The sequence below is a fragment of the Empidonax traillii genome, unplaced genomic scaffold (genome assembly GCF_003031625.1).
Source record: "Empidonax traillii isolate 1590-97213 ecotype Southwest subspecies unplaced genomic scaffold, ASM303162v1 scaffold681:size344372, whole genome shotgun sequence".
NCBI classification, from domain to species: domain Eukaryota; kingdom Metazoa; phylum Chordata; class Aves; order Passeriformes; family Tyrannidae; genus Empidonax; species Empidonax traillii.
In genome coordinates this window covers 265841-287775 of record NW_020955874.1, presented here as the reverse complement: position 1 = coordinate 287775, position 21935 = coordinate 265841, and the positions used below count along the sequence as shown (strand labels likewise).

Below are 21935 nucleotides of genomic sequence, written 5' to 3'. Positions count from 1 at the left end.
TGACCTTCTTGGTCAAAGCTCGAGGCAGCAATCACTGAATCATAGAACGGTTTGGGTCGGAAGGGACCTTAAAGACCCCATCTATTTCCAAGCAATATCCTGCCAAAGCTCAACTGCCAGCACATGTTTGGAGCCATCACTTGCTCAAGGCACCCAACAACTATTGGGTTGCACTGGCACAGGCCACCAGACACCTGAGCTAAGGGTCCAGCTCCCTGGAGCAGACAAGGACTGGAAGGAAAACTAAAGGGCACCTGCCAAGGGGGAGCAGATGAAGGGGGCATGGTGATCCAGTAGTCCTCAGTTCTTCTCCTCTTTCCTTATGAGGAATATCCCAGTATTAAAGTCCTGGCACAAAAGGTCACTTCACAAGCATGAAGAGCTGTGTCTTAGAGTCACAGAATCCTGAGATGGTTTGGGTTTGAAGGGATCTTAAAGATCATCTAGTCCAACCTTCCTGTTGTGGGCAGGGACACCTTCCACTAGACTAGGTTGCTGAAAGCCCTGTTCAACCTGGCCTTGAGTATTTCCAAGGGTGGAGCATCTACGACCTCTCTGGGCAACCTGTTCCACTGTTTCACCACTCTCATTGCAAGAAACTTCTTCCTTAAATCTAGTCTGAATTGACCCTCCTTTAGGTTAAAACCATCACCCCCTGTCCTATCACCACAGGCCCTGCTAAAAAGTCTGACCTGCCCACCCCCCTCACCCAGTGCAAACCCTGAACAGGCTGAACCAACTCCTTTGAGGGAAAGCACTCCAGGATCAGCTGCCACAGCTCACAGTTAATGGCTCCTGCTCCCATCAGCCAGGTACGAGCTGTTTGCTGGCTGTAAATCTCCCGTTACAGCCTCCTCTGCCGTACAGCACACATGGATTAATAGCAGCTTTCTACTTTTGAGGTTACAGCTGATCCGAAAGTCCCCAGAAGAAAGGGCGAGTTTCCTAAGCAGCATGACTGACAAGACGGCGAAGAGGGAGTTTATTCAGAGCATTATCTAATTCATTCCCCAGTGAAGGAAACTCATCTACTTTTGAGACTTAAAACTTCTAAAGAAAACTGCTATGATCTAAAGAGATTGGCCATAAAACTATTTGTATTGAAAACTTAGCCAGCATGCCTTTAGTGAACTTCATTCATTAACATTCTTCCTGGCAAGGTTTCCATATCTCAGCGTTCATTTTATACTTTAATTTGGTTAGTAGGTCTTTGTTTAATCGTCCTATTGAAAGGAGAACAAAGAAGGTTTAGGTGATACAGTGAAGTAATACACTATATTTTATCTCTGGAAAGCCCAGACAAAGTCAGCAGGCTCTGATACCCTCCGATTCGGGGTGCTTTTTTTATTCCCTTTCTCTTCCAGGACATTTGGAATCACAAATCAGTTGCGGAGCATAAAGATCCTCACTGTACTTAGCTGCGGACACCTTCAGAAGAGAAACACCTTGTCAAGCAGAGAAATGATGCTTTGAGCACGACATACAGCCCCGAAGGAAGATTATCTTGGGAAAAGTGCATTCCCATTACTCTGGGGATGGATGCTATGCATTTATATCTCTGTCCTCCAATAAAAAACAGTAGTCAAGATGGTTTCTTCCACTTCTGGGCTTTGTGCATACTGTCTTGACATCAACTTCATGCTTTCTTCCTGGGTGCAAAATTCATTAACAAGTTGCAGTTTTGCCTAATGAGTAACACACTTCGCAGCCAGCACCCAGCAATGCCACTTTCTCCACTGACCCACAGGCACAGGCTGCCCTACAGGAGGATTCATGGGATAAAAAGGATAAAGGAACTCTCCTGGTTTCACAGTAAACGGAGCTGCTCCCCAGCCCCAGTGCCGGCCACACCAGTGGGCAGCTCCTGGGCTGCTGTAAACTGACACAGCTCCAACTGGCTCCAGATAAAAATCTGGCCCCAGAGTCACGGCAGGAATCAACAAGCTTTTCTCACAGGATAGTTTTTATGCTCTTTTCTGGAATATTTACTACCAGTCCTCCCTGTCCTGCTTAAATCCACTATGCCCAGTGCACCCGTAAAGGGGGAAAATTGTACCTGCCTTACGTTTATACTGCAGCAGATGGTGAGTTGTCTCCTCACTGAAAGCTCTTTAATTCTTTACTTTCTCAACTTTACACCAGATCTGCTCCAACCACACGCTGAAATGCATGTTTTCCAGAGGCAGAGCTCCCAACTGATGTTCCTCTTGATGAAGCTGCACTCCAAAGCAGGAAAACCACTCAGAGACTCTGATGCTCTCCCATGACATCTGTCGAGCAAACCAACCTGCGGCCCATCTGCCGTTGCCCTCGTCCCATGGACGGCAGTGTCCAAAACCCAAATCGTAAGATGATTCAGAAGAACACAGATCCCAACCATAAAATCAAGCAGCGAACCAAGGGAGCAGCCCTAACTGCTCCCTAACTCTCCATAAACTAAGCCTATGGAGAAGAAACCCAACCTGTGAAGTCATAGCAGCAAACAGGAGGGTGTGGGGAAGGAGCTGGGCTTGCTCAGCCCTGGGGCTCTAAAGAAGGTCCATGCCACACTGCTGCTCAGGGGGTAACTATTTTTGGAAGCTGGTTATTCGTTTATACCCCTGATTCCTGATACACACCAGCACAAGTGAAAGGGGAGGCAGGCTCAGCACCAAGCCCGGCTTCAAACCAGTGACCCGGAGGTGAAGGGCCCCTTCTCCTGTTACTAATCCCCTCAGCCACACAAGCCTCCTGAAAATGATGCTTTGGTTTTATTGCCACAGGGGTCATTTATAAAATCATAAAACCCAGGGTAAGAAACCAGCCCAGTGGCAGCAAGGCTGAGCATGCACAGAAACAGCTTGTCCAGATGGCCAAGTTCGGCCCTCCCGTGGCATCCTGAGTGATTCAGTTGACTAAATGTGAGCAGTTCTGATTCATGGAGAGCAGGAGGAAATGGATAAACAACTTACCAAAAGCTAATTCTTTTTTTATTGCAACCAGAAATAACCAAAGACGGTGTATTTTGTATGTCTGCACAATTACATGTGGAAAAAAAACAAGAAATCAGGTTTGCAACAGCCAACAATTCAAAATAAAATAAAATAAAAAATCAAACCCAAGAACTTTCTTGACTGGTAATTAGCAGGGACGGAATATAAATGAGGTGGCATCGAACAAAGCAGGTAACAGTGCACTTTTAATAAACCAATTTCATCCACATCTCCACTGATTTGCAATTTAACAGTTCTATCAGCAAAGCTTCATTTCCTTAACTGGACTGGTACTTTTATAAACATGACTAATTCATTCTCATTAATATCAATTTGGATGCATTTAAAAAATAACTCTTAATGTCTGCACAACAGGTTAAAAGGCCATATTCTCCAACATCAGATGTTCCCACTGCATGGCTTAAAGTAGAAATATCCCCAAATTAAGCAAAGAAATCTAAAATTAGATTGGAAAATAAAAGGCCTAAATTTTTTTTTCAAGATTTATTCCTATTTAGCTCTGAGATCCATTGCACTACAATATCTAATACTGGCTTTTAATTTTTTTTTCCCTCTGCAATTTCCCCCCCGTATTTTCAAAGGAGAATGCGACTTGTATTCAATTCATTGGTCTTTCCAAGGGGGATACACAGAGCAGAGGAACACATCTGCACCTCCTCCACCTAAACACGATCCCCAGTCTTTTGGCAAACTCACTACTATTTATTTAAAAAAAAAAAAAAAAAAAAAAAAAAAAAGGAGAAAAAAAGGGAAAAAAATCTCCATTCCAGCTACAGATTAACACGCCGTAGCTGCCACCAGAAGTGCAGAGCCCCCCTGGCCTAAGCTCCCAATTCAGAAGGCATTTAAGCACATGTATAACCAAGTGTGGGAACAGGCTCCTTGAAGGCAATAGGATTACTCACTTCTTAAGAAGTTACCACATGTTTAAGTATCTGAATCGAGGCCTAATTACGGTGCTGGCCGTCTCCTCGTGCACGCACTGCTGGGGCAGGGCTTGCCAATCCCTCACAGCCATGAGGACAGGGCCTCTGTCACACGGGCTTTTAGTAGCTGCTAGGTTTGTATTCTCGGGGCAAACGACAAGAAAAATCCTCAAGCCCTACAAAATAATTAAAAAAAAAAAATTACTTTATAAATATCAGGTATTTACACGTGTGAAAATCTTTTAATGGGAGAAGTGTTTTTACACACCAATGAAATGTACAAGCCGTACGCTGACAAAGACTAAGAAAAAAAACCAAAAAAAAAACCCAACCAAACAAAAAAACCCAACCAAAAATCAAAGTATATTATATATTACAGGTCCACCAAAAGATATTCACATGGAAGAAAAAAAATCGACACAATAGAAACTTTTTTTTTTTTTTTAAAAATAGAAGATATATCACAAAAGCTTGAACATGTTTATTTCATGTTAGTACTAAAAATCAAGGAAAAAAGCTTCATATATTCTCGTCACAAAAATATTTACCAGCCACTTTTTATTTCCACATTATGATTATCTGGCTCAGCAGGAGTCGAGGCTGAACTGTATCCAGACTACAGAAATCATTCCAGAAGGTTGTCTCAGTTTACAACTTACTGCAATTTATATTTTCTCCTCCTCTCAGCACCTTCCTGCAAAGGTTCAAGTGGGCTTAATAACAAATCGAGAAGGAATAGGACAGATATCTGTATTTACAACATTCATCCGCGTTGGTGCCGAGTCACAGGAGCAGGAGCGGCACCAGGAACCACCCAGGCCTTCACAGCGCTCCGTGCAAAATTCCCCTTGGGAAGGGAAACGACAGCATGAGAACGTGCCAAAATCCAATCCCCTGGGCTCGGAGGGTTCGTGGAACCCAACAGCCCCTGGGCGAGGGCATCTCCTCGCCCCGGATTCGCCCCAGAGACGCGACCCCAGCAGCCGGTGACGGAGGGGGGGCACGAGCAGGATGGATCCCTCCCGCAGCCCAGGCAGGGCAGGAGGTGCCGCGGTGACCGCACGACTTCAGTCCGCTGTGGTGCCCTCAGTGCGCCCTGTGCTTCCTCTTCTTGTGTTTTTTATCCTTCCTTTTGCTGGCACACATGGAGCAGAACCACGGCATCTCTTCTGGGGGTGCGGCAGTCAGCCCGACGCAAGTCCTGTGGGCAGGGAAATATTTTATCACCTTGGTGGAGTAACGTTACTTCTGTTCCTTCCCCCCCTCCCCCAAAAATACAACTTTTCAGTGGGAGGCCTGCCTTCAAATTAAATGTAGCAGTTAAATTATCATTCTCTTAATGAATGTAATGATCTAACAGAAACCTAAAAACTCTTGCTTTGAAACAACAACAACAACAAAAAAAATCCAAAGGATGCTCAGATACAAAACGTTATTTTAATAGAAAATATGAGTGCACTTTCAGGTGTAATAGACTATATTTAAAATAATTTCAAATGCTTCTTTAACACATCTGCAAAAAACCTTATGATTTTATGTAGTTTTTTTAAAAAAAAAAACGCCTAAAAAGTGATTAATTCCCCCAAGCCTTTTATAAGAGCTGACATTTATATTACTGTTCATACAATGCTTCATAATTTGAACTGTCTATCTGTATACACTGTGCTCATAATCCTGTAGTTCTCACAAAATTACCAGAATCAGCAATATTTCCCAGCAGTTTCAAAAACAACTGTTATCACCAATGCCCATTAATTAAAAAGTAACTCTCCTTCACAGCTTAAAATCTGCTTTTTCAAATTTCAGAGCAACAGAGATAAAAATATCTCCCAGATTATTAAATTGGACACAGTAAAGCTATTTAAATATTCCCAACGTCACGAACTATTAAAAAAAAAAAAAAAAAAAAAGAAGGTTTTTTAATAATATAGCCCCAATCTGCCAGGGACTGGCAGAGTAGGATGGATGAGAGGAACTTACCAGTGAAACCAATCATCGCAGTCATCACAACCTATCATTGGACTGCCATCATCTGGCTTGTTACAGCCAGGACAGATCCAGATCTTGTTACCCCACTCGTCTCGGATCTGGTGCAAAGAAAAGCAAAGTTAGCTGGTTTTCAGGGCTAAGCAGGCAGGAAAATTGACATCAAAAATAACAAAATAAAAGGTTTCTTGCTTATCTGACTAAGCCATTCAGCAGCCAGCGCTGCTATTTATGAGTTCTCTGATCATGAGAGCTCGGCGTTACGTCGTAATTGATTTTCCTGCACTGCACATGACGACAAAAATCATGTATTTTTCTGTGTCGTCCCGTAAACCAGTAAAGCCAGTTACACCACCCGGTCTAAGCATGGGCATTCACACATGGCAGCCAGGGCTTAAGGACACAATTCCTTCTCTGTCTATACTTTCAAAATTCGACCCTGCTAATGGCAAGCAGGAGCCACGGCAGCCTCCTGCGTAAGATAACAGCCTTATATGCATGTAAAATATACAGCGCCGTGTGTATATATTGCTGCATTACTTATTAGCCAAAGTCTTCAACTCCAACGAGCTGATAAGATCAGGATATAAAAAAAGTTGTTACTGAGTAACTTTCCATTCCCCTTATGACATTTATGTCACAGTACAATTTACTAAAGGGTAAATGAAACAAGAAAGGCAGATCATTTACAGCGCGAGGCAGTTGCTCACAGGGTTTATCATATTCGGAGCTTTATGCATTTTTTTAATGTTTATATCCAGCTAGACCCCACTGTTTGTATTTTTAAACTTCCAGTGGTTTCTTGAACAGCCCTTTGGTAAAAACATACACGCAAAATGTCACAAAATCCACCTAAAGGAGTGCAATTAACAACACAAAGTACAAAATGTCTGGGGTATTACCCTGACTCCATCGTTCCTTTATGAAGATTTGCACATTATCGCTGCATCTCAAAAACAGAAACTGTTTTGTTCTCAGCTTTTGTGCATTTACACATATCTCAGGCAATAACTTTTTGCTATCTGCACAGCTTATAAAAGTGATATTAAAAAGTAGCAGATGAAAAGCCCCAAATGTTCTTAGTAAAAAAAAAAAAAAAAAAAAAAGCCACTACACGGTGGTCTGTACATCTTACACCACTTCCTGAAAAATCAATAGGAATGTGCCAGAGCTGCAACCAACACATCACTCTTCCCTGACTCCTCTTAAAGCCCTGAATGTTTTTGTGGTTTAAAACTCGAAAATACAAGGCCCAGGAATACTAAGCAGGAAACAATCCCCATCCCAGCAGCGATACGGAGTAAGCAACGTCATAAAACGAACTCGATTTCCGAGCTGACTGATTGCAATAATCATTCCTATCTACCATCTAATCTCACATCTGCAAAGTCATTTTAAGTTGGTAGAGAAGCATCTGCTCCTCAGGTGAAGTGTCTGGGCTCGGTGTGAAGAGATCTGGAGGTATTTTAGCGGGATAACTCCGCTGGGGAGAGAGGGGATGCTGTGGCATGGTGCTGCAGAGAAGGAGTGCTGTGGGATGTTGGTCTGTGGGTTACAGCCCTTTTACAACCTGCTTGAACAACCTGGCTGCACCCTCATCATCCCCCAGGCATGGGCACCCCATTTCTGGTGCTGCCTGTTTCAACCACTGGCCATGCCAGGTGTAGGCAGAGCTGTTTGATGTTGCCCCATTAGGAAACAGACACCCTAATTTTCCAAACTTAAGTTTTTTTCAGCATTTTTTTCCCCTGCAGGACACCTGTCTCAAGGGGATGGAGAGGGGCAGAGTGGCCTATAATCACCAAAACCTCTGACTGTTTGTTAAACAAAAACTTGGGCTACTGAATGAGGATATCAAAAATATTGCATAACTTCTCGTTCCTTAATGAGCCAAGGGTCGTGGAAGGAGGGACAACATGGGATTGCTGAAGGCTATGTCAGTACAAACCCCTGAGAGTTCATGAGCAGAGCACATGTACTGATCCTACACAGAGATCCCACAGCATTTCCTTTTTTTTTTTTTTTTTAAACTATAAAATCACTCTCCCGTCCTCCCCTGCAGAAGGGAGTTGTGCACTTTTGTGACACTGGTCCCACTCTTATCTCTACAAAGAGTTTTCCCGTGTGACCTGGGGAAAACCATGTCAGCATTCTGTCCTGGGTTCCTTCATACAGGAGGCTAATAGTTATTAATTATTTTCTTCTTCTCCAACCTCTCCCTCAGCATTTTGACCTAAAACATGTCTCACATCAGGTGTGTCTGTGCCTGGGCACATCATGAGATCCTAATGCAGTAAAGCCTTGGTTTCAACTATAATGTTTTAAAACATTTTTTTTCCACAAGGGCATATAGAGACAGGACAAGGGGCCTTAAGTTGAAGGAGAGTAGGTTTAGATCAAATATTAGGAAAAAAAATCTTTACTTTTAAGGGTGGTGAGGCACTGGCACAGGTTACCTAGAGACGCTGTGGATTTTCCATCCCTGGAATTGTTCAAGGCCAGGCTGGTTAGAGTTCTGAGCAACCTGGGATAGTGGAAGGTGTCCCTGCCCATGGCAGGTGGGTTAGAACTGGATGATCTTTAAGGTCCCTTCCAACTCAAACCATTCTGTGATTCCATGATTCTACAAACAGAAAGAAATAACGTGGAGCCTCCATGTCCTCTGAATTCTCCATAAGGTGCTAAGAGTGTTACCACCAGAGGAACCCAGGTAAAGTTCTAGGTTTTCCTTCTTTAAACTAACATAATCTCTTAAATTATTTCTTTTCATGCTTACTGAAGAAAATGGGATGTAGTGAAGTATTTAGGAAATGTTTCTCTTTTAGAGTAAATTTCCAAGCTTCTGCACACTACTGTAATATTTAGGAGTAACACTGGGTTTACACCTGTGATACCAAAGGTGAGGATGCACCCTGAAGATATGCACAGCCTATGTGACATTGTCCAGTGCTGTAACTAACTCAGGAGTGAAATGGAGTAGCTGTTTAAATAGAGACCAGCAACATGATACAGCAGTTTAAGTCCAGCAGGCAAAAGGACCTTTTCCAGCAGAGTAGATTTACACTAGGAATTGTTATAAAAACAGGAATAAAAAAAAAAAATCATCTGTAAGTTGCAATTAAAGCCCAGACAACTATAATAAAAACAAGTTTTAGGTGTTTGAAATGGCGAGATTTTTAAACTGCTACCCACTGCAGCTAAGCAAGGTGTCACAAATCAAGCTGGAATTCAGCCAGGACAGGGAGGGTGACACTGCTACAGTTGTGAATGGTTACTGCTGCTCTTCCAGGATCAGGAATGCTCAGGATTTCAATTTACCTTCCATCTAAAGCAGAAACTCTCAGCAGCACAGCAATCCTAGTACTACCCAGAGGTATATCCACATTCTTTTCGGGAATGTAGTCCCTACACCACGTTAAATGGGAGACTTTTCCAAAAGAATGAAGAAGGCCACCAGACTGAGGACAAGTTCAGAGCGTGTGCCAAACACACTAATGAAGTGTAGACTAATGAACTATCTACAGACTTCTGAGATGCACAAACGTTTGCAATTTCTGTATGTTGAGGAAACCAGGAAAGAGATTAGTGGACTCTACACATTTCAAATGAGGGCTAAGTCAAATTCTTGATGTTGTATGAGGGCTTTGTACTTTACCTGACTGACAGCAAAATCTATGGTGAGTTTGACATTTGAGGTTTCAATTCAGCACTTTTGAAAGCATCTATAAAAAACCTCCTCATCCAAAAATAAGTTCTCTAGCTCAGTTAGCAGAAAATACCAAGTGGGATATAAGTGGACTTGTTAGAAGAAACTTAAATATGGAACTGGGAACAAATTAAAAAGTCAGTCCAAACTGTGGTGTTTTAGTTAAGCTATTAACCCCTCAAAACATTTCCATGGAAAAAAGGGCTGGATAAACAGCTTAACAGAGAGCAACATCACAAGTTGAGGAACCATGAGCTTGAGATGATGGGTCACCCAGGAGCTCAGCAATTCCAGAGATGGATGTCCCTGGGACAGAGCACGGCAGTGGGTGTTACCTACCACGTAGTTACTGACGGTCTCGGTCACCACGCTCCGAACCGGAGCTTTGGAGCCTCCAGCCGCCGACACGGCGGGAGAGGGCGGCGGGATCAGCACTGGAGAGATGGTGGCCTGTGGAGGAGGAGGAGCTGGAGCTGGAGGAGGGGTCACGTGAACCGGAGCTGGCACCGGTGACGGCACAGGCGGAGGCGTTTTGGGCCGGGTCACGGGAGTGGAAGGTTTGGCCTCTGGAGCCGGAACCACTTTGCTGATGACTCTGTGGGACCAAAAATTAGGATCATTAGAGTCGGTGGGAGAGAAAGCAACGATCCATCACTGACTAGACAGAGAGGAAATATAGTGCAGCTAACTCACATCACTTTGGAGTCACCAAAGAGGCTGTTTCAACCCAACTCAAGGACTGCTGTCATCGCTACACCCATCCATTTACAGTACAAAGCACAGAGCCATGGCCAAGTGAATGCCAGGACAGCCCGAACCACTCTGTGCCTCGCTGTTGTATAAGTATTCTCTGTGGCTTTACTAAACCTTGTTTCGTTAAGTTTTATTACATTAGCCCAGTCTGTGGGAAATATTAGAAAGGAAAGTTAATCAGCTGTGAACAGCACTGATTTTAATCTTCAAACTGAGAGACGATATCATCCTCTTAAGATCCTGCATTAGGGGGTTCTGCAAATATTTGCTAGTTTGGTATTTCTTTCCCCAAATGTTTATGAAATCAGCAGTGGATCTAGTCAGGACAAATAAATGACGCACACTATATACTCAGCAGATAAAATATTGCTACTTACTTGAGTAGCTGAAGTAGACAGGATGTAGCTCTAGTAAATACACAGTATAGAATAATCTTGCCCAGGAAGGGGGATACATAGAGGACCCAACGTTTATTAATGACTGTTGATACACAGTGTTACTGATGTGCATGCAATTTAACAGGCAAGCCAGGAAAAGCTCTTACTATAAGGCTCTAGGTTAGAGGCATAAAGAGAAGGATGTTTTATAAAACAGAATAATAATAATAAAAAAAAAAAAAACTCAAACAAAACACAGGCTAGGTCTATTTGTTTTACCACATTTTGGTAAATCATTTAACTAATTTATTTATATTTGAATGGTAACTGTGGGAGTGCAATTGATTTGTGATGGGACTGTATGAAGAGGGTGTTTTAAAGAAAGGTTAGGCATTCCAGAGAGAAGGATTGCCTAAGGAAGCAAAAAATGGAGAAAAACCATGACGAAAATCAAATGGCAACAACTCCTGAGGACCAAGAATGTCCAGCTCCACCATCAATGGGAATTTTACATTCAACTTTAGGGTTTATTGCTACTCTCTTATGGTACTCCTAAGTCAGTATCACAACACCAACTACAAGTGGAGACACTGCCTGCATTTTAAGTCAATAATCCAAGCCATCATTTGAGAAAGGCTTGGAATTATACAGTATTTAATGCTTGGCTGACAAAACGGTGCTTTTTCTCCCAAGATATGCCATTTGCACTACAAAATCAGAACTATGGCAAGTTGTAGTAAAAACAGACATAGGGAAAAGGAAACAGAGCAGTAGGTTTGGTATTCCTGCCTAACCTCCAGCTGCAGCATCACAAGCACCTTCCAAGACTACTAGGAGTGATCAGGGGAAGAAAACCAAACTCAAGGAAGTTTAGAAACTTAAGAGTGGAGAGGAATCTAAAAGGCATTAAATGATTTTCTATCAGCAACACCGAAGACATTCACACCCCTTGATGTCCCAGTGATTGCTTCAGGTACCTAATGTGGGAGCTCAGGCTCTTTATATGTGCCAGTAAGGTGCTAGACCGTGAGTCAAAGTGCAGGACTCCTAATTTATGCAGAAGGAAGGAAGTCCTACTATCAGGCCATCCTGGGAGCAACCTATGCCTCAGAACCAGGCTCTTTCTCCTGTTAGTGGGGTACATCCAAAACCCCACTGTTATCTCCTACCAAGAAAGTTTTCTCTTTGGCTCACAATGTGTTTCTGCTTCAGTGAAAGTCTCAGTGTGTGGCTCCTTGGGCTCCTGCCAGACTGGCCTCCCCAACTCAGATGCCTCTTCTGTGCCTTCCTCCTTCCACTGCTCCCACAGAGAGCCCTGGCTCCCCATGTGAAAGCCCAAGACCTTGGCTGGTGCCAATACTCCCATGGTTTGCAAAGTCACCCTCGTGGCTTGAGAGCCACCTCTCAGTAAACAAACTCTCAGCAATAATAAAAGTGAGGAAAGCAAAATACTGGCACAGCAAAAGTCATTTGGACGGTTTCAAACATCATTACCCCTTCTTTCCCCGCCTCCCTCTTCTACCTCCTGCAAGTAAACAAAGTCCTGCTATGAGTTCTTCAGGGAGTCAACCCTCCCCAAGTCTAGACTAAGAAATGTATTAGCTAATAGGATTTTAAACACAACTTTGCACACAGTGTAAACAGTTTGAGAGAAGTATTAGCTAATACAATTTGAATAAGACTGACCATGCCCAGCTAACATATGAAATTAAATTGCAGAGTTTCTTGATCCAAAGCCAGGTTCTTCTCCCTGCACAGGGTCTTCGAAGCCACTCTGCTAATAACTGCAGAAGCTGCAAGGAATACCACATGAAATCTTCCAAAACTACAAATATTCATTAGCGAGCGACACACAGTCACTGATTGGCTGGTTTGCTTGGAGTGTGCAATTAGGACATGTTCAGTATATAGGGCAGCTTGTTTATCTTGATTTTAGAGCTCATTTATCAAAACAGGAGATCGGCATTTCGGAGCACGCTTGGGCCTACCACTCCCTTGGGCTAATGAAGTTCAGAGACTTCAGACTCCAGAGTGGAGAAATGAATGGTTTTGTGCTACACCATTAGAGGAGATGGAGTAATCTCAGCGAGGGTGGTTTAGCCTGTCCTGGAGAAGGGGCTGCACACACGGCAATATGGAGGTGGGGAGAAATCAAAGGGAAATAGCAGTCCCACGACTAATAATTAATGTTACTTCAGACTTGGAGAGAAACCTGATATCAAAACACTATGTAAATGATGGCAAGATTTATGAGCTGCGTTTTACAGACGGGAAAATTGAGGCACGGAGCACAGTGCAAGTAGGCGGCACTCACTACGATCCTCCTGGTACCTAAAACCAGTTTAAACCCCTGCTAGGATTTAAACTCTTTCTCCTGTTAGCTGGGTACATCCTAGAGAGTTTAAACCCTAGCAGGATTTAAACTCTACCTTGGGACATCACCATACATTTGTGGTTGCCTTCTTTCCCAAATGTGTTTTCATAAGCTTCCAAAATCATCACTAGGTCTGCATGTACAATGCTATGTAGGAACAAACTTTCACCTCCTTCCCCACACCAACCCAAAAACTCTAACATTGAGGCTGGGTGAGTATTTTTTGTAGAAATCAAACACAAATGAACATCAACCAACAACGACACACTCAAGAGTCCTGAGACAAGAACAGCACTTCTCTGCAGGCTGCTTGCCTGGCTATGCAGCACAAACACATTCTACATTGAGAGATAAAAAGTCATTTAAAAGTTGGTTTTGAATCAAAATAGTTCCTCTGGAATAAAGGGGTGTGAGGAAACCTTTGGAATACATGTGGTAATAAGAACCTCCATAAACCATAACTAAAGGTTACCACCCCCTTTGAAAAAAAAAATCAACCCAGAATTAATGCAAACACTGGTTTACATTAATTGTTGTCTGTATCTGGTTGTGTCCAACCTAAATTCACTTTGGATTTCTTTTTAAATGCCAGCAGGAACTGTGCTGCTCACAGAACCTCAGCGTATTGATCACTGAATGCACGTATTGATTTGTCACAGAGTGCCCAGTAGTAGCCAAGAAAACATATCTAAACATAAAAAAAAAAGGGAAAAGCCTAAGGCACGTGAAATTTAAAGTAGAAGGACAGAAAGACAGAAAAATCCTCAAATACTGTGATTACAATGAAGAATACTATTTTTCCGTGTTGTTTTTTTATAACCCCTTTGTTAAAGGGCAGAGCGTGAAGCTTCCTGACAACGGCATTTTTAGGATATTTTAATTCCTCCCAATCTGCTCCAGTGCAAACAGCACTTCAACCCAATATGAGAACTTAATGATCTTTCATTGCCAGTTCGGCTCAACTACATCAAGGCTGAGCTGGGCCAAGCCCAAGGTGACACACAACAGGTGTGAAATATCCTCAGGCCTCAGCTGAAGAGCCAGATCACAGAATCATAGAATGGTTTGGGTTGGAAGGGACCTTAAAGACCATATCATTCCAACCCCCCTTCCAACACCTTCCACTAGACCAGGTTGCTCAAAACCCCATCCAACCTGGCCTTGAACACATCCAGAGATGGGACATTCACAGCTTCCCTGGACAGTGCCTCACCACCATCAAGAGTAACGAATCAGTGCTTATCTAATGGTTTAAAATTGTGCCCAACACTATATTGAAGAGAAGGACAAAAAGCAAATTTCAGTGAAGTTTTTTTTTTTTGTTTCAAGAGTTTAACCTAATAACTCTACTCATAACAGCAGAGAGAATGAAAATGCGTTTTAATCATCACTCCAGGGCAGTCACCCCATTTACAGCCACATATCTGAACCCAAACAGGATGAAAACCAAGTGTCTGCTTGCAGGAAAAGTGCAAATTCTACCAAGATCTGAAGTGTCACGACAGGTTAGTTGGTTTATAATTGGCTCTAAGTGGCATGAGCCGTAACATGCTACATCTGGAGCAAAATGAAGCTCCAAGGTGTGAAATGGTTTCCTATCTTTGGAAGTAATTTATTTGATTCCGCTCTGATCCTTATGGCTGAAAGCCCCACTGGCTGCTTCATAGAGACACTGGGAAAATACATGTGCACCGAAAGGAAATGGCTTTTCAAAAAATAGGATATGAGCCACAGGGCTGAATGATTGCTACGGGTGATGAGCTCCAAAAAAATGCTGGATCAGTACTGCAAAAGGTCTAGTAAAAAAAATCACAGTCATCTTTGTTTCTCAGAAGCAGAGCTCCAGGGAAGCTGTTTCTCTGCCCAAAGGGAAAAAAAAAATAATATTTGAAAAGTCCTAATTCTTTTCCGAACTCATGACCCATTTTTAAGCATGGAGCAGGAGCTAAAGGGGCCTTTGTAAGTAGGAAAATGACACCAACAACTCCCCTGATGTAATTAAAACTAGTGCAATTCACTTGGATTATTAATCAAATCATATTATCTATCAGTTTTGATATTCCCTTCTTGATATAAATTCCTTGGTGCTAGAAAGTGGTGTAGCTATTTTATTACTGAAAAATCTCACATCTGGAACTGAGATTGTTGCACCAGAAAAAAACCCTAAATACTCTAAGACCTATGGGTAAGAGTGTCAAAACACCTCAGGGAATTAGGAAGATTTCCATATGGTTTAGATTCTTCACAGATTAGAGGTGATTTTGAAAATTTTATTCCAACCCTGGAGGAGAATCGGTGTAATTTAAGCTCTGTAATGTAGGCTAATTCCCATATTACTTTTAGAAAGGGAAATTTAGTTGCTATGTCTTATGCCCTGCTGAATATTTTCCTCTGTGCAAACAAGTCATGTTGGCAAACAGAAGCTCCACAAGTGCACGCTCTGACCAACTCGTGAGTCTGAGTGCCAAAAAGCACCAAACCTCCAGCAGAGCCCCAAGCAATTCTGCAAGAGAAGACTTCAGCACTCAAACATCACCCGCCGTGTGATATTCTTCTCTGTCAAGGAAAATTAACTTTGAGCACTTACTCCAACACCCATTTTTGTGGACACTGTCTCCCCCAGGTAAGCATGTTGACCTTCAGTGGTGCACATGGAGCTCAACAGCCCATCCTCCATTTCAGTGGAGCTGGGGAAGGGTCTGGAGCACAAGTCTGATGAGGAGCAGATGGGGGAGCTTGGGGGGGCTCAGTCCGGAGAAAAGGAGGTCAGGAGGGACCTTCTCACGCTCTACAACTCCCTGACAGGAGCTTGTAGCAAGGTGGGAGCTGGTCTCTTCTCCCAAGTAACAAGTAAAAGGACAAGAGGAAATGGCCTCAAGTTGCACCAAGGAAGGGTTACATTGGATATTAGGGAAAATTTCTTTATGAAAAGGTTTGTGAAGCACTGGAACAGGTTGCCCAAGGGAACTGATGGACTCACCTTCCCTGCAGGGATTTAAAAGACATGCAGATGTGGCACTTGGGGACAAGGTTTAGTGGTGGCCTTGGCAGTCTGGGGTTAATGGTGGGACTTGATGATCTTAGACATCTTTTACAACCTAAACTGTTCTATGATTCTACAGTTCTATCGCTATGGCAAAGCACCATAAACATCTCTTCCTGGGCAAGTGATTTCACAGGCTTTGTGTCACCCAACCCCACTCACAAGTTTACTGAGCTTCATCTTAAAACCAGTTAATCTTTTTGTCCCCATCATCACCCTGTTCCAGGATCTCACTGTTCTGGTGTCACAGCAACCTTTTCTAATTTCCAACCTACATTCATAGTCAATTAAGTCCCATTTGCTTTTGCACCAACATCGTTCTTTAGCTCAAATTGCTTGCCCCCTCCAAAATGTTTATTTGCCTGAGGTATTTGTAGTCAGCAATCATAACCCCTCTTCACATGCCAGACTAAACACACAAAGTTGCTCTCCTCTCCCAACAGACTCCACTGTGTTCTCCCTAATAGTGCTCCCAAGCACCTGCTCTTCCCAATTCACACAATCACAGAGTGGGTCAGGTTGGAAGAGACCTCAGTGGGTCATCTGGTCCAATCTCCCTCCCCAAGGAGAGTCATCCCAGAGCACACGGCACAGGATTGTGTCCAGACAGTTCTTGAGTATCTCCAGTGAGGGAGACTCCACATCCTCTGTGAGCAATCTGTTCCAGTGCTCGGTCACTGCACAGGAAGCTCTTCCTCATGTTCAGGTGGAATTTCCTGGGCATCAGTTTGTGCCTGTTGCCTCCTGTCCTCTTGCTGGGCACCACCGAGCAGAGCCTGGATCCATCCTCTGACACCTCCCTTCAGATACTGACAGACATTGATGAGGTCCCCTCTCAGCTGTCTCGTCTTGAGGCTGAACAGGACCAGCTCTGCCAGCCTAATTCTTCCTTTCTGAACACAAGCTGCCTTAAAGAACTGAAGGCAGCATCTCAGAAGAAGTATCCACATCCCATAGGACACTTCCCCTGTCTCTGCTAAAATCTCTTGCAATGCATGCCATGGCCACACTTGTATCACGTTGGAAACTCTCTCATTCTGTGACCAACTAATAATCCCCCACCCACTAAACACCTAATGTAGTGACACACAAATCAGCTCTTTGCTTCTGGCTGAAGTTTCTACCCATACACTTCAAATGCAAAGCCTTAACTGGAATTTTTCATTTCTCAAATTAAATATATTTTTTCCCTTCCATTCAAGGGGATCCAGTTTTTTCCAGACCATCAGCAGATCCTCATTTGTACTGACATGGTCCTGTAACCTTACTGCCAACAAAAAGCATCAGTGTTCTACTTTCTTCCATGACAAAATTTTAATGAAATTATTAGATCAAACCTGTTGTATCCTGTATGAATAACTCCTTCCAGAAAAATGGTGATCTTCTCCCTGAATTCATTTCCACGGTCCTTCTTTCTTTATTTTCCTGTTTGCTCAATATCCTTCACAACAGTTAATTCACTGTCACTTTACCTCCACAGTTTTCTGTCTTGGACACATTAAATTCTTTGCTAACAGTCCTTCTCTCCTAGAGATATGATGCTTATTCCCAACATTCCTTTGGAAGGAGTTATTCATACAATTCATTCCGTAGTCATTTGGCTACAAGTGCCCCATTCCCACAGGCAGAAAACACCACTTTTGAATCCATTAGGTCTTTGGTCGAGCTGACATTTGGAGCTATCTCCTTTGGTTTATGGACATTTGCACTCTTGAAATTGAACTGCAGGTTTTACACTGTTTATTTTCCCATTATTTTAAGTGAAACAGATTCTGCTTTGGCCTCCACCCTCTGTATCTGTTGCACCAGAGCGTTTCTCCCAACAACCACAAGCACCTTTCTGTCGATGACTCCTCAATCTCCCTCCCATTCTTTCTCACCATTCTGGACTTGCATCTCTGGATGGTTCATTGCCAGTCTGACAAAACAAAACTGAGCTGGTAGCGTGGCGTCTTGGTATCTTTCATCTCTTTTTTTTTTTCCCTTCTCTTATCATCAATAACAAACATCTTCCATGTGAAAACCACCTGGCATCATCCCCTTCTGCTGAGCTCTCAGCAGCAAAACCAGAAGCTGGTAAAACATGTTTATGTCAATGTGCTCTTTGCAAACTTTCTCTTCTGTGTTCCCTGCAAACTGCCCTTTATTGGCATTTGTTTTGGGAACTGTGATGGGATGCACTATCTAGAAGCTCGCCCATAAATCCGCACCTACTCCCTCAGAACGGAACTGGTGTAGAACATGAATTTTATTAATTACCAGGAAATTATGCCAGCATGGGTTTAGAAGATCTCTCAAGCTGGAATCTTCAGCTTGTTACTGAGACACGTTCTCGAAAGAACCAAGTAAGATGGTCAGTCCTGAACTTGGAAACTCCACACAGCTAAAGATCAACTGCTCACAGGACAACTTCACTAAATTCAGGTAAGACCATCTGTTCTTTTCTGGCTACTTCTTTATGGTCTTCTTGTCCACGCCCAGCTCCCAGGAGCTGTAACACAAATCCTTGGGTCTACAGAGGTCCCCTCGCTTTTGTTGAAAAACTTCTATAGAAGAAACAAACAAATTTGTTCTTCTTCAAACAGAAGAACAAATCATCACCTTTCTCTTCCAGTCCTCTTCTATGGAAAGTCTTTTTTTTTTTAGACAAATACCCATCTGCCTTTCTAATCTTTCACACATATTTGATCAGTTTCTGTTGTGCTTCAGAAGGGCAGCTGCTCATGGCCATTTACACAAGCAATTCCCTCATGTGTCTAAACCTGCCTGAAGTAATTTTTTTTTTTAATTGCAGTATACAGTATACAATTTTTTTTTTTTAACTCTTGAGCAATAAGCAGCAAAATCAAAGAATCTCACAGTAAGTTGTTTTGTTTTCTAATGACTCAAGCCTTTTTATGGATTCACTTCTGGAGTCATCACCCAACGTGGCCAGCAGCAAAATGAAAATAATTTGCCACAGCCTACTACCTACCATAAACAGGATGAATAATTAGTTGGGATGGCTTCAGTAATTAAAAAAAAAAAGAGGAGGGAAGAAAAAATCTAAGGACTACACCTGAAGTTGTAAATTTAATTCACACTAAAGGAAGAAAAAGCTCTGCTAAATCACCTCTAGGAATATAAACAAAAATGATCATTTACTTGGTTTGGTAAAAGGGATATGGTATTCTTCACCTTTTTTTCATGCAAAAGTGGCAAGGGAGAGGCTGGGGAACCTCCACCAAGTGAAAAAGCCTTTTGGATAGATACAGGACCACACATGGGGATTTTACTGCAGGATTTGGGCCAATATGTTACACTAAAAAAGAACAATTGGGAAAGGGATATGAATCACACGCGAGACAATATCTTCATTAAAATACATTCAGCATTTTAAAAGGCAGCGAAAATCAGCCCTCCAGAAGACTACAAAACAGAAGAACGCTGGTGTGTCTATAAATACACACACAAAGATTGATGAAAGCTCTAAAGATCACTGGAATTCCTTCAGCACACCTTGGAGAGGAGCAAGATCATTTTTCATTACTATGCCTCCTCACTTAGGTGGTCTGTCAATCATATCAAAAATGATTTCACCATTACACGCTCTTTTACAACGAAACCTGGATTGACACCCAGGGCATTAACTCTGTCAACACATGGTTAACACGGTCCTTCTCTGCTGAAATAGCTGGGAAGCCCATTAGCACAGCAACAAACACGGACTTCCACTGCCCGGACCCCATTGTTTAATTGTCCCAAACAGCAGTTTATTTACCCTTCTTCAGTTTTCTCCCCAAAGTATCACTTTTTCCTCCCCCTCCCTCCTCTTTAATTCCACAATAAGTTCTCCTCCAGAGCTCTCTGTTGAATAAGCAGGGTAACACACACCGCCCACAGCTGCGTCCCACAATGGCCCCATGCTGTGCTTGCATTACGTCTTTCCAAGGATTTGGTCACGGTGCCTTAACTGCTCCAAACACTGCCCTTATTCATGGAAATGTGCGGAGGGAGGGGCTTCCAGGAGGATTCCTTTACCTGTTTCCCCACCACAAAACAGTGAAATAAATGGAACGGGTCACGAGCTACTTGGCTGGTAACGCAAACCTAGGGCTTGACAAGTCAATAAAGAGCCAATCCTTCCCTCCCCAGCCACACGCAGGGAGCCAAGGCTGGAGGCAAACAATTTGGATGTGCCAGCACAGGGAGCCTAATGAACCCCATTATTCAGCTGTTGTGGGCAAACACTATGAAGACAGGAATCTAAATTGTCAAAGTCTGAGTAGCACTTCACTTAATAGCACCCAAAGTTCATAAGTTCCTTCACACTCTCTGATTTACCTCCTGTCAAAAATTAAACCTCCCGAATGTCCACCAGAGATGACACTGTAAAAACCAGATATCCAACTTTTCTCCACAACTCACACAGAGTTTGAGCAGTTTTTAAAAAAGTATATATTCACATTACAGCAGCAACTACAGATCCCCAGTGGGCTTTGGGGAACAACAAAGAGGTCCCTGACTAATTTATTGCCTTCAACCAGATCAATAAAAAGTATATCAATGTATTTGCTAATACCTCCTTCTTCTTCTTGCTACCCTTGGTGCCATGACCTTTTTGAAGTCTGATTGTGTTAGATGCGCGTTTCCCACAAAAATTCAATCCCTGGAGAGTTTGCAACTCAACTCTTTGGTAAATGAAGCTTGTTGCAAACAGAAGATCCAGCATTAAGGCATCTGTTTTTTGGAGCACGTTACCCTGTGACACAACTTGGTGGCTCTCTACATACTGCAAGTTAGATAATAAAATTTTAAAGGATTTCAAAAAATACGAAGAACTGTTTTACTGCAATTCTGTTGCCCAACTGTGCTGCACCTAAAATAACCAATTCTTGAGCAAACAGCACCGAGAGAGGGCAGGGTGAGGTTGGATATGGGGAAGAAATTTTTCCCTGTGAGGGTGGTGAAACACTGGCACAGGTTGCCCAGAGAAGCTGTGGCTGCCCCATCCCTGGAAGTGTCCAAGGCCGGGTTGGATGGGGCTTGGAGCAACCTGGGATAGTGGAAGGTGTCCCTGCTCATGGCAGGGGGTGGAACAACAAGGTCTTTATGGATCCATTCAGCCCAAGCCATTATGTGATTCTGTTGTTCTATGACCCAAACCATGTCCATCTGTGCTTCAGGCAGCATTGCAGCTTCAATGAGGAGATGTTCTCCAGCTGCATTTCCTTTCAGGCTTCCATTTTTTCAGACACAGGCTATTTTGACAACTTATAAAAATAATGTGCTATGAGCACCTTATTGTTTAGATCTTTGGTTTAGATGGAAAATCAAAAAACTTGGTGTAATAAACCAGGTCCCCCTGTCCTCTTAGTCCCAAACATATGCTTCTGTGCCCCTGATACTACACAGAGAGGTCACATCTGTGGTCACAGAATAATTTCTCCACCTTGTCCCTTGATTTTGAGATTCCCTACAGAGGATGTCAGCTGGCTGTGCTGATGGCTTTTGTCATGGGTGTATAACATGAAAATAAGTTGGCCTTGGACTGATAATATCCTACCCAAGCAATACAAAGCTTTAGTGAAATCAATTAAATATCTGGATAACAAATTTTTTTCTATCCCTTAATCCTTTTAGGATTTTATTTTACAATCCACAGGTTATTTAATACACATTTTTATAGGCACATACCCATAGATGTCTGAGTATGTGTGTGATTTGTTTTTGGAGAAAGTCACTGTAGATTTGCTTTTGGAGAAAGTCACATATCTGCTCATTTAAAAATATACGAG

The 21935-nt window shown here is 42.8% G+C and overlaps 1 protein-coding gene across 1 annotated transcript in view; it reads right to left on the bottom strand.

The window, feature by feature from the left end:
- Positions 1–2947: 2947 nt before the first annotated feature.
- The window catches only part of TAF3 (TATA-box binding protein associated factor 3), a 105349-nt gene continuing 86361 nt past the window's right edge, over positions 2948–21935 (bottom strand). The window contains exons 4-6 of the mRNA XM_027899658.1: positions 9951–10206; positions 5900–6006; positions 2948–5120 (exon numbers count right to left, since the gene is read on the bottom strand). Coding sequence (XP_027755459.1) covers positions 5006–5120; positions 5900–6006; positions 9951–10206 — 478 coding nt within the window. The 3' untranslated portion in view covers positions 2948–5005. The remainder of the gene's footprint in view (positions 5121–5899; positions 6007–9950; positions 10207–21935) is intronic.